Raw genomic sequence first — 11,901 nt, forward strand, 5'->3', positions numbered from 1 at the left:
GTATTTACTATTTCTGCTTTTTTGCATTTGATAGTGAGGTTTTTATGTGCTAATACATGATCATTTTTGTGTAGGCACCATGTACTATAGAGAAAAAGATATATTCCTTTCTATTCCCATTCAATTTTCTCCAGAGATCTATTATATCTACCTTTTTTGGTATTTTACTCACCTCTGGAATTTCTTTCTTGTTTCTTTTTTGCTCTGATTTATCTAATGCTGAGATGGTAAAGCTGAGGTTCCCTCCCCCCAATAGTATAGTTTTATTATCTATTATCTCCTGTAACTCATTTAGCTTCTTTAAAAATTTAGATGCTATACCATTCGGTACATATATGTTTAATATTGACATTACTTCATTGTCTATGGTACCTTTCAACAAGATATAGTTTCTTTCTTTGCTTCTTTTAATTAGATTTATTTTCTCTGGTGCTTTGTCTGATATCATAATTGCTACTCCTGCTTTTTTTTTTCCTTAGCTGAAGTATAATATATCCTACCCCAGACTCTTATCTTTACTCTGTGTGTGTCTTTGTATTTCTTGTAAACAACATATTGTAGGATTCTGGTTTTTAATCCAGTCTGCTATCCACTTCCATTTTATGGGTAAGTTCATCCCATTCACATTTATAGTTGTAATAACTGTGTATTTCCATCCATGCTTTTTTCCCCCTTTGTTTATCCTTTTCTCACTCCCCACCCTCTTCCTCCTTACAAGTCTTTTATTTCAAATCACTCTCTCCCCCAATCTGCGTTCCCTTCTAGCAGTCTTCTTTTATTCCTATCCCTTTTTGACTTCCATATAGGGTAAGGAATGTGTACATTATTCCCTATTTGAGCTAATGACAGTAAGGTTTAAGCTTGCCCACCACCCCCTCTGTCTTCCCCTCCATTAAAATAGCTTTCTAATGACTCTTTTATGTGGGATAATTTACCCCATTCCATCTCCACAGAAATTGGAGTAAAGGGGGAGGGGGGAAGCTAAATTAAAATGTTTGCTGCTGTCATCACGAGCAGTAATCGTGGGTCATAATTATTTCTGTGGTCCTCTGATCTGGACACAACATTGTGATGGTGGTCACTCTAACATATAGCCTGGCGTATTAAGTCTGCTTGTCCAGCTTAGGACCTTCCCACTGCATCCTCTGAGATTCTATCTGGTCATCTTTCCTGTTTCCAGTCACAAATTTAGCATTGTTCTCCAAATGAGTTTGAACAACTTCTGCTTAGGAACTATTTGACTCCAAGCAATAAGCTCTTCTGAGTTACTGAAGTGAATGCATGTGTATTTATAGATTATTTTATAATTATTTATATTTATGCCATTATTTTATTAATATATTAATATAATACACATTATTTATTATTGGGTGTACTTATATGTGTCATGTTATTGTTTATTATCTAATAAATATATTACTAGAATGTACATTATTGTATTATTTATTATAATTTATTTGTATTTATATTTGACATGCTCTTTATTGTTTTTGATAATGTATTTATATTATACATTATTTTTATTATTAATTATAATTATTTGTATTCATATTTATCATGTTATTTAATTCTAGAAATATACTTTTTCAAATACTCTTTATGCTGAGAAAATTCAGAGGATTTTTCCCCCTTTGTTTTGGGTACAAGAGATTAGAAACTTCACTGCTGATGCTGGAGTTTAGCAGATCTGAATTATGGTCCTGACTGTGTGACCTTGGTCAAGTCTCTTAATCTTTACGAGTAAGTTTCCTCATCTGTAAAATAAGGACATTGATGCCTAGTTTTATTGTGAAGAAAGCTCTTTGTAAGGCTATGAGGCCTAAGTAAATTATTCTCATGGAAATTATACATTTCAGTAAATTAGATAAACCTGACTTTTCTTTTTTTAACTTTGCAATTCAGAAGGGTGACATGGAGTTCACTCTTGTGGATTTTATTTCTAATTAACTGATGGGACAAAGAAAATAGCCATCAGTGTGGAACTTCAGAAGGCAAAGAAAGAGGAACAGATCTTTTAAAAAAGGAACATGTTTAATACCCTTCAATCACTCCTTTATGAGAAACAGGCTGATCAGGTGAGTTGGAAGACGTGAAATGGACCTGTGGCGAGTCACCCCAACTTAGAGGATAAATTTAACCATCTCTGGTTCTGAGATCAGAAAATTTAGATAAGAGTCCTGACTCTTGTGCTAATAACGATGATGATAATGATGACGAAGACAATGATGATAATTCATGTTCATCTGGTGCTTTAAGGTTTGCAAAGTACTTTATATGCATTGCCCATTTTAAGCCCTTCACTAGCCCTGTGAAGCACATGCCATTATTTTCACCTTCATTTTATGGACGAAGGAACCAAAGTTCATACAGGTGAAGAGACTTGCTTACTATCCACAGAGCTACTAAATGTCCGAAGCAGGATTCAAACCCAAATCTTCCTAAAACCAATTCCATTTCTTGACTCACTATGCCATACTGTTCTTATTTTCAGTTTAAAAAATAGGGAGAGTCATACATATATTTAGCTGTTTGACCTTGGGCATGTCTTTAAGCCTCAGTTTTGTCATTTGTAAAATGGAAATTTTACTTGTAATACCTACTTCACTGAGATTTTTTTAAAAGTATTTTGTAAACCTAAAGATGCTGTAATTATTAATATGTGTATATGAATTATATATAATGTAATGTTCTATGTATAGATTGTAACACTTTCTCATTCTCAGCACTTTAAAGGAATGTCCATGTGTGAAATGAAGCTAAAAATGAGAGGGAGGTTGAGGGGAAAAGAAAGGTCATGGTACTTATTATCCGCACACAATGAAAATGGAAATTTGTCAAACAAACAGTACCACATCTATGGCAGAGCTTACATAGAATTCCATAAAGTTAATGTTTGTATCAGAGCCCCTCCTCCCAAAAGTCATTCTGTGGCTTTGCAGCCTAGGGAGAGGAGTTGCCTTTTGTTTGGGAAGTAACTTTTGGTCCTTGTGAGCCAGACAGCAGGAAGCAGAAAACCTTTGCTTTGTGCTTGCTCAAGGCAGGGAAGTAAAAAAAGATCTTCTTTCTTGGTCATTCAGTCAAGTTCATTAGGATAGAAAACTGGAAGTGAAAGTAAGTATTGCTAGACAGAGCAAAGATTGTATTTGTTGGGCATATCCTTGGGTATTATATTTTTTCTTTTAACTTTTCAATGTCACTTTTCTTTTTTCTTTTTTTTCTTTGCAGTGTTAATTAAGTTATTTTTAGTTTTCAACATTCACTTACACAAGATTTTGAGTTCCAAATTTTCTCCTCCTCTCTTCCTTCCCCCAAACCCAATACATCGTGCATTCTGATTACCCCTTCCCCCAATCTGCCCTCCCTTCTATCAACACCCCCCTCCTTATCCCCTTCTCTTTCCATTTTCCCATAGGGCAAGATAGATTTCTACACCCCATTTTAGTGTTGCATTTTTAAGGAACCTGAGTAGGGTAGACCAGGTTCAGAAAAAAGTTAGAAACCTCAACACATGCTTTATCTGTCCTAGGCCCTCTTTTTTTCTTTGTCTTTATTCTCTTCCTAGGCAAGCTCACCCACTCGCATGGATTCAGTTATCTTTATACTAATGACTCCCCAAAATTCAACTTTAATCTCTCTTCTAAACTCCTCTCTTACATCACCAACTGCCTCCTGAACATAGCCTCTTGGACAGGACATCAGCATCTCAAACTCAACATGTCCACGGTGGAATTCTATCTGCTACCATGCTGCCAAGCTTCCCATTTAATTAGGATCCTCCCAGACATCCAGATCTATGAGCTCTGAGTCATGCTGGACTCTCCTATCATTCATCCATCTTTTCCAATCAGTTACTTTTTGATTCAACTTCCAACATCTCTTCATGAATGTCCCCTTCTCTCCATTCACATGGCCACCACCTTAGTTTATTCAGTCCCTCATCCTTTCTTGATTGGACTGTTGTCATAATTTTCTAACTGTTCCTCTAAGTTAGTCTTAGAAATCTTTTGCCCATGGTGTCTTGCATACAGTAGATGCTTATTAATTGACTGGTTGAATAAACAAAGATATTGGAGTTTATGTAGACCTATATTAGAATATATCCCATTGAGGTAGAGGATATCATAGAAACTTAATATCTAAGATCTGTCTTCTAGGTTGCCCACTATTATTTTCACTAGGCTGTCCTAGTGTCTCTCTTTGTAAAGGAAAGATGGCTAAGGAAGTCAGTTATAGTGCAGATTAATAATACATCCTCAGAAAAACAGTTTGATACCCTATTCTTTATTACAATGTTATATTTATTATAAAATTCTCTATTGTAAAGGCTTGACACATTTATCAAGGCTGCCCACCTCTGACACACACTGGCTCTGTGACCCTGGACACAGTCACTTACCACTTAAAGCCCTTTCAAACAGTTTCCTAAGTATGTAAGTTTCAGACAAATTGCTAGTCCACACTGCAGTTTCCTCACCAGTGAAATCACAGGTCCAAATGAAAATACACACCCTAGAAGGATACAATGATTGAGGGAAGGGGAAAGGGGTTAAGATGTCACTAGTATCATCTACTTTGAAACGATTTGCTCTTTCTGAGCCAAACAGCCATACCCCACAGTAAAAGAGCTGGCAATGTGGCATTCCATATCCGGGATAAATCACCTTGTTATAATCTAAGCACAGTGTTTTGTTGCAGGTTAATTTTATAATGGAGAAAATTGTCAAGGCTGTGAATGGAAATGACCCAGAACTCTGTTTCAAGGCCACCCAGGCAGTCAGGTATACCTACAGCAGTCTTCTGCCTCTGTCTTGTTGCATAACCCAACACTGAGCTCTTAGAATGAGTAACTTGTTTCACTTCTCATCCGTGGCTTCATGCCCACAAACCAGCAGCCTAGTCAAAAGAGATACTTGATTGCTACCCTGGGCTCTTCTTGATCACAACTTCAAGGATACCGTGTGATGTTTGAGAAGGAATTGCTTCATCTTAACTGGTCTCTACAAGAATTTTAAGTCATAGAAAATACCTGTAGGGAAAAATAAACATGTTGCTTCATCAGCACAAGATACTACAGGCTGAACCAGTGGATGACCCAGAACTATGTATGCTATTAAACAATGCCAAGCACATCTCTACAAGAAAGCATCTTTTTTTCCTGCCTTTCCTCACCCTAAATCTTGTCTTTGATTCCACAGGAAGATGTTATCTAGAAAAAGAAATGCACCCCTAAAAGTGTCTGTTGAAACAGGATTCATTCCCAACCTGGTGTCATTTCTGAGCTTGTCTTATAGTCCTGACTTACAGTTTGAGGCACCCTGACAAACATTGCTTCAGGAACATCTGAACAGACCAAGGCAATTGTGGATGCCAGAGATGTCCCTCTATTGCCTGAACTCCTCCTTTCTTCTCCATACTTACATACCAATGAGTAATCTGTGTGGGCACAAAACTGTGAGAACATAGCAGGTGAGCCTTCAGCTTTGCCTTTCTGGCTGACTGAGGACAGTATAACAAATACTTTTTATAAATAGTTGTTCTGAAGGGTCTGTCTGTCCTGTGTTATCCAGGAGACTGTTACTTCAGGGAGGCATAAGGAATATTAGGCTGACAAATCTCTTTGCAAAAACAAAGTCTTAAGTTGGCTGAGGAATGTAGGCCTCCAGTATAAAAGCTGGCAAAGTCTTGCTGGAATTTCATGGAGATCTGATAATGAACACCTACCTAGTTTCTTGTGTGATTGTTAAAAAGCAAAACACTAACAGCTTGTCACCTCTCTTCCCCACTCCAGAATCCCCTAGGAGTAGCCTGAAATAACTTTTGTGTCTTGTTTTGCTTTTTAAGAAGCTAATCAGAAAGAAGCAACATGGTAACATGGATATAGACCTGGCCTTAGAGTCAATGAGACCAGGGCTCATATCTCACCTCTGATATATACTGGTTGTATGACCCTGAACAGGTTACTTAACCTCTCACTACTCCAAGCAACTTTCTGCTATATTTTGCAGAATAGTTGCTGCTATACATTGGTAGAAGGATTTTCCTCATTAAACGTTGCTTAAATCAATGAAATGATGAGTCTAGCCTCCTCTCAACATCAACTCCCCCAAAAAGGGAAGGAGAATACTAAATGGAAGGAAACTATTTGGAAATAAACCTGGAAGTCACTTGGTTTCTCTCAATTTCCCCATCTTTAAACCCCTCAGGAGACAATTGTGTGGTGGGGGAGGAAGTGCTTTGGAAACCTTAAAACACTAGAGAAGTATGAATTCTGGTTCACTTATGAGGGCATATTGATGAGGGATTGAATGGATTAGATTATTCAGTCAAATAAAGCATTCTATTTTAGCCCTATCTATAAAAATATCTAGGCAGCTAAATGGCACAGTGGATAGAGCCCTGGACTTGGAATCAGGAAGACTCATCTTCCTGAGTTAAAAATCTGACCTCAGACCCTGGACAAGTCACTTAACCCTATCTGCCTCATAAAATGAGCTGGAGAAGGAAACCACTCCTGTATCTTGGCCAACAAAACTCCAAATGGAGTCACAAAGAGTCAGACCTGACTGAAATGATCCAACAAAAATGAAAATATCTAGCCCACATTGGTGTTTATGGATTTTTTCCATTTTTTTCTTCTGAAATTTTAAATTTTGTTTGATCTTGTTTCTGTCAACTTCATTTCCAAAAGTACCCTTTCTTCCTCCTCTACCCAGAAAGTCAGTCTTCTTTCAACTATTTTATCACCCCCATTATCTCTGCTATCAAATTAAGATTATATATGTGCAAGTAAGAGGACTAACAAACAAAAAAATAAAGACAGAAAAACCAACCTGATTATTTATGGGAAGCTTATTACTTTGAAGTCATGAGAACTGGGTTCTAATCTTGTCTCAGACACTTACTAGCCTATGAGCAAATCAGGTAACTTTTTTGGTCCTCAGTTTCCTCACCTATAAAGTAGGGACTCTACTCTACACTACATGCCTCACATTGTGAGATAAGCATTTGGTGGTCCTAAAGTGCTATGCAAACATGAGGCAGTAGTAGTAGTAGGAAAGGAAAAGGAATAAGCATTTATGGTTGTTGTTCTTCAGTCATTTCAGTCATGTCTGACTCTTTGTGACTCCACTTTCTTGGCAAAGATACTAGAGTAGTTTGACATTTCCTCCCCCAGCTCATTTTACAGATGAGAGGGCAAACAGGGTTAAGTGACTTGCCCAGGGTCACACAACTAGTAAGTGTCTGAAGCCAGACTGAACTCTGCAAAATGAGTCTTCCTGACTGCAGGCCCAGCATTCTATCCACTGTTCATCTAGCTGCCCCTAAGGATTTATAGTAGTGACCGTTAGATTAATCTTGTTAATCCTTCCACCATTCAGGAGTCATATAAATCATTCCCTTCAAGGACATGTTGGTGAAGCTGGAAAGAATCCTTCCTGTTGCTAGTCAATATTGTTACTTAAAGGAGGAAGCCTGGGATATATGACAAAGAACAGGATTTTTCTCACTTGTCTGTTAAATGCATTCCTTCCTTTCAGTATTAAATTTGAAGAAGTCTTCTGTCAACCTCTTTGTAGATTATATTGCTGTGGAATGTGACATGGACCTTGTCCAGTCTCTGCTGGAATAGGAACCTATACCCTTGTGCAAAGGCAGTGAGGCAGATCCTGCCAGTTCTTCTCCAACTCTGCAACGCCAAGATCATGAGATTCTGTCAGAAGCCTGCCGGGCCCTATCATTTCTTACTGATGGGTCTCCATCAGTGGATTAACCAAGTGGTGCAGACTGGGGTCCTTCCAAGGCTAATCTACCTCATAAGCAGCCCATGCCTGACTATTATGGTAAACCCACCTTGGTGCTCAAGTTTTCCACTGAAAAACCTTATTAGGAAATGTTTTTAAAAATCTCCCTGTCCTCTAAAATCATGGTGTAGGTGTGAAAGGTTAGGTTCTAATTCACTGGGATAGTCAGTGTTCTAGACTGTTTAGTCTGCCACTGACTCATTCAGCAAACACTTACATCTTCTGATGTGAAAGGCACTGTGGTAGATTCATTTACCCCGAAGAGTTGTTGTGAGATTCAGATGATAGAATGTACGTAAAATGCTATATAAATGACATTTAAATGATTTGCAAGATCCAGGCCTTCACATGATTGGTTCAAGCTTTTTTGGTAACTGCTAAACCATCTGTTGCCCTGTTCTTAATCTTCCCTAACATAAGTCCCTTTCCTCCCTTGAGAAGACCAAAAGTCTTTGGTGTTTTTTTTTTTAAATATAGACTACTAAGTATACTTGCTGTGTAAAATTGTGGCAGAAATAACACTGGGTTCCATGACTCTTTTGGGGAATACTAGTTGTTCTATAAATTTATATTATATAGTTTTCATCTTACCCAAATAGATGTTTGTGAGACAGATGCCTAGGTTAGAAGAATGGGATACTCATGCCTCTCACCCAGAGATAGTCTGAGCCTGAGTTTAGCAGGTGCCCATGCCAAACCAGGAAGCCCTGTGGGTCCACCTCAGTATTTATGCTGTTTACCCTGGAAGGCTCGCTGTTTTTCACCTGATACAGAAGACCTTAGCACTCACAGTGTTCTGGTATGTGCTGCTCTGATTAGTAAGTACTTGGGTGGGTGGGGGGGTGTCTCTGTTTCTGGATATTTCCCCTTATAGCACAGGTTCTTAATTTTTGTGTGTGTGTTTTGGACCCCTTTGGCATTCTGGTGAAGACTGTAGAGCCCTTCTTGGAATGTTTAAAAAAATTTTTTTTAATTGATGGAAATGCTAAATTTCTGTTAAAGGTATCAAGATGTAATTTTTTTCCCATCCAAGTTTACAGATCTGAGATCTACCCACAGATGTTCAGGTTAGGACCCCTTGGCTTAGCAGTTTGAAGAACAACAAAGTCCAAGAGGTGAACTCCAAAGTGCACCCCAGTGGCTCATCTCTGATGACTGGTCTATTTTCTAGAACAGCTAATAAACAAACATAAAAACTGTAACACAAGCTGGTGAGCAACTTGAAGCTATAAGACTGAGCAGAAAAGCGAGGCTCCCCTGACCAGAAGAGGAGAAGAATGGGCTCTCATGCACTTATTTATTTAATAAGTGTCTCCTAGAAACATTTAAAGAAATCGTCATGGGTTAAACTCCAGTCTCTGTTGTTCCAGATCTCCTCCCTCTGTGCAGTTGGTAACTTGTGACTGGGACAGATCAACAAACCTAGGGTGACCATAGATGCAGGTCTTGACAGTACTACCCTGTCTCTAGTATCACCAGAGGCTCTCAATCCAGAAGGAGGCTATCAGGACAGATCCAGTGAACAGATTCAGCAGTTTATTACTGCTGCTATCCTTGGTGACCCTGCTAAGAAATATAAGCAGGATGCTCAGGTACCTTTGGCAAAAAGATGGGGATGGGGAAGGAGAGAGGGTGGGGATCCTTTTCATGATCCAAACTATAGCAGTTCCTTTAAGAACAGGTGAATGGTGTGTTGTACTTTGGTAGCTAATAAATATTTGCTTAAATTGAGCACTGGTCTATATCCTATCCTATATCCTATTAGCCACAGCAGAAGGATCTGATTGTAATGACTGATCTTCCTCTGATGGCTAGGGACTATTTAATTTAAACAAAATTTAACCTAGCAATTCAAAGTAAAGAATGGTGTTTCTTTTGCTTTCAACAAAAGCTTCATTTCCAAACACAGTCTTTTCCCCTCACCTCTCCAGCAAGCCATCCCTTGAAGCAGAAAAGAGGCAAAGCAGTTCAGCAAAGTCAACACATCAACTATATGAAATATCCTACACAAGCAGACCTTCTCAACTCTTTAACCAGCACTACTTAAAAACAAACAAAAAAACCCATTAAATTTTGAGGTTGGTAAAGTCTGACGTCAGTAAATAAATGACTCACTTGCCACTCTCTGATTATAAATGTGACTTAGTTTAACAGTATCCACATTTGCTGAATGTTTTGAAAAGTGAAATCCCCCTTCTCTTGATTGTTTAGCGTGTGGTGACAAAGAGTAAATTTTTGTTTTTATGCAAAACTAACCTGAGAGAAATGACACATTTTGAACAATAGTAGATTAAAAAAAAAACCACACAGACAGACAACTATTTGGTTATATTAAAACCATGCAAAAGAGATCCATTGGAAGTGGACAAATTGCCTTCCAATTTGTCATAATAATGTGATGACTAAATGCCATTTTTTTCTACCATAGAGCTACTTTTATCTCTGAATAGTTCTGATTAGAAATCAAAGAACTAAATTCCACTTCAGGTTATGTCTGAACACTTTAATGTCTTAGACTCAGTGAAGTTACTTCACCTAAAATTTAATTCCTTAGCTGTGAAATGGGACGAATGCCTTCCCCTTCCGACCAACTTCCTGGGATCACTGAGATAAAGGAGAATTCTATGATGAAAACATTTTAAGACCCTCTGGGGAATGTGCTCTACAAATATAAAATACTTCTTAATTTAATACTTTAGTAGTCCTATGTTCCCTCTATTTTTTTCTTTTTTTTTTAGTTACCCAATACATGTTAAAAGAGGCTCTATTTTATGTGGCAGCTAATTAGCTTGCCCAGGGTCCTCAGATAGCAAGGAAAGAACTAGAAATTTAAATAATCAAATATCATAAGTTTCCAAATGCTAAGGATGATTCTTACTCAAAGAAATTTGTGGATTACCCAGATAGCTTCACACTCTGCTACTTTACATAGTTCCTAAAGAGGAAATCAAAGTCAACTTGAATGTACCTCTGAAGCCCATCCTATGTTGTCAATCCTAACTGTTTCTCTTTCCTTCATCTTAGGCAGATGCCACTAGCTCTGCTCACAAATAATGGAAGCAGTCCATTTCCACCAAGGTGTTCATGCAAATTCCATGTATAATCTCATTAAGCCCCGCCTGGAAATAGAATGAGAAAGGCATGACTCTTCTGTCCCTTTCTGGATCTGTGGAGAATGTCAAGAATGTTATCTATTTCTTTTGCAGGGAGATGTCAAAGTCAAGAAGAAGGTTATTTGGACAGTGGCTAACATTGCACCAGATGCTTGAACTTATCAAGGCTGGAATCCTGAAACCTCTGCTCCATTTGCTCACTGTCAAGGACAGCAAAACTCTCCTCCTCATCCTTGACATTATTACTCATTTCTTCCAGGTTATAGATTCAAAACTAGTTACTCCAATAACAAGGTGCTGAGAGATGAGCTCAAGCTTGATTATGCAAAACCCACCATCAGGGTATGCTGTAAGTTGTCCTGTCATGTTCAAAACCCATACCCACAACAATGGAACCAAGAAGTAGAAATCCGAAAATCTGTTTTTGTTTTTTAGCGCCTTCCTTACAAGGTTGTTGTGAGGATTAAATGAAATAATATATGTAAAATTCTTTGCAGACCTTAAAAGCTACATAAATGCTAGCTATTGTTATTGTTAATAACAACCATGTAAGGAAGATATTTAAAAAATAGATTTCTAGGTCTAGTTATTACTATTGTTGGGTAGGCAAGGTGGCACAATGGATAGAGTACCAGGTCTGAAGTCAGGAGAACTGATCTTCCTGAGTTTAAATCCAGCCTCAGACACTTACTAGCTGTGTGACCAAACCAGTCACTTAACTCTGTTTGCTTCAGTTATTCATCTGTAGTATCTTTGCCAAAAAATGCACCACCCCCTAAAAAACGGGATAATTTCAGATGGGGGTATATTCAGATACAACTGAAGCACAATATTATAGAATAATGTTTCTTAAATAGGACATGAAACCATGTAGTACAAGCTAGAAGTATCTAGGGGTGGGAGGAAAGAGGAATGTGTTTTACTCAGAAATGGACTTTGAGTCTATCGTGGTAACTTGAATAGCTTGATAGTAATGTGTTTTCTTA

General features: G+C 38.0%; 1 protein-coding gene across 1 annotated transcript; it reads left to right on the top strand.

Moving 5' to 3' along the window:
* The first annotated feature begins 4,707 nt into the window (after positions 1-4,707).
* On the top strand, positions 4,708-11,332 carry KPNA7 (karyopherin subunit alpha 7). The gene is given in 9 exon segments (XM_072650683.1): positions 4,708-4,778; positions 7,553-7,683; positions 7,686-7,756; positions 7,758-7,841; positions 9,173-9,246; positions 9,248-9,312; positions 9,315-9,359; positions 10,986-11,058; positions 11,060-11,332. Coding segments are annotated over 9 exon segments (771 nt in total). The 3' UTR covers positions 11,217-11,332.
* The last annotated feature ends 569 nt before the right edge of the window (positions 11,333-11,901 follow it).

The sequence above is a fragment of the Notamacropus eugenii genome, chromosome 3, assembly GCF_028372415.1.
Source record: "Notamacropus eugenii isolate mMacEug1 chromosome 3, mMacEug1.pri_v2, whole genome shotgun sequence".
NCBI classification, from domain to species: domain Eukaryota; kingdom Metazoa; phylum Chordata; class Mammalia; order Diprotodontia; family Macropodidae; genus Notamacropus; species Notamacropus eugenii.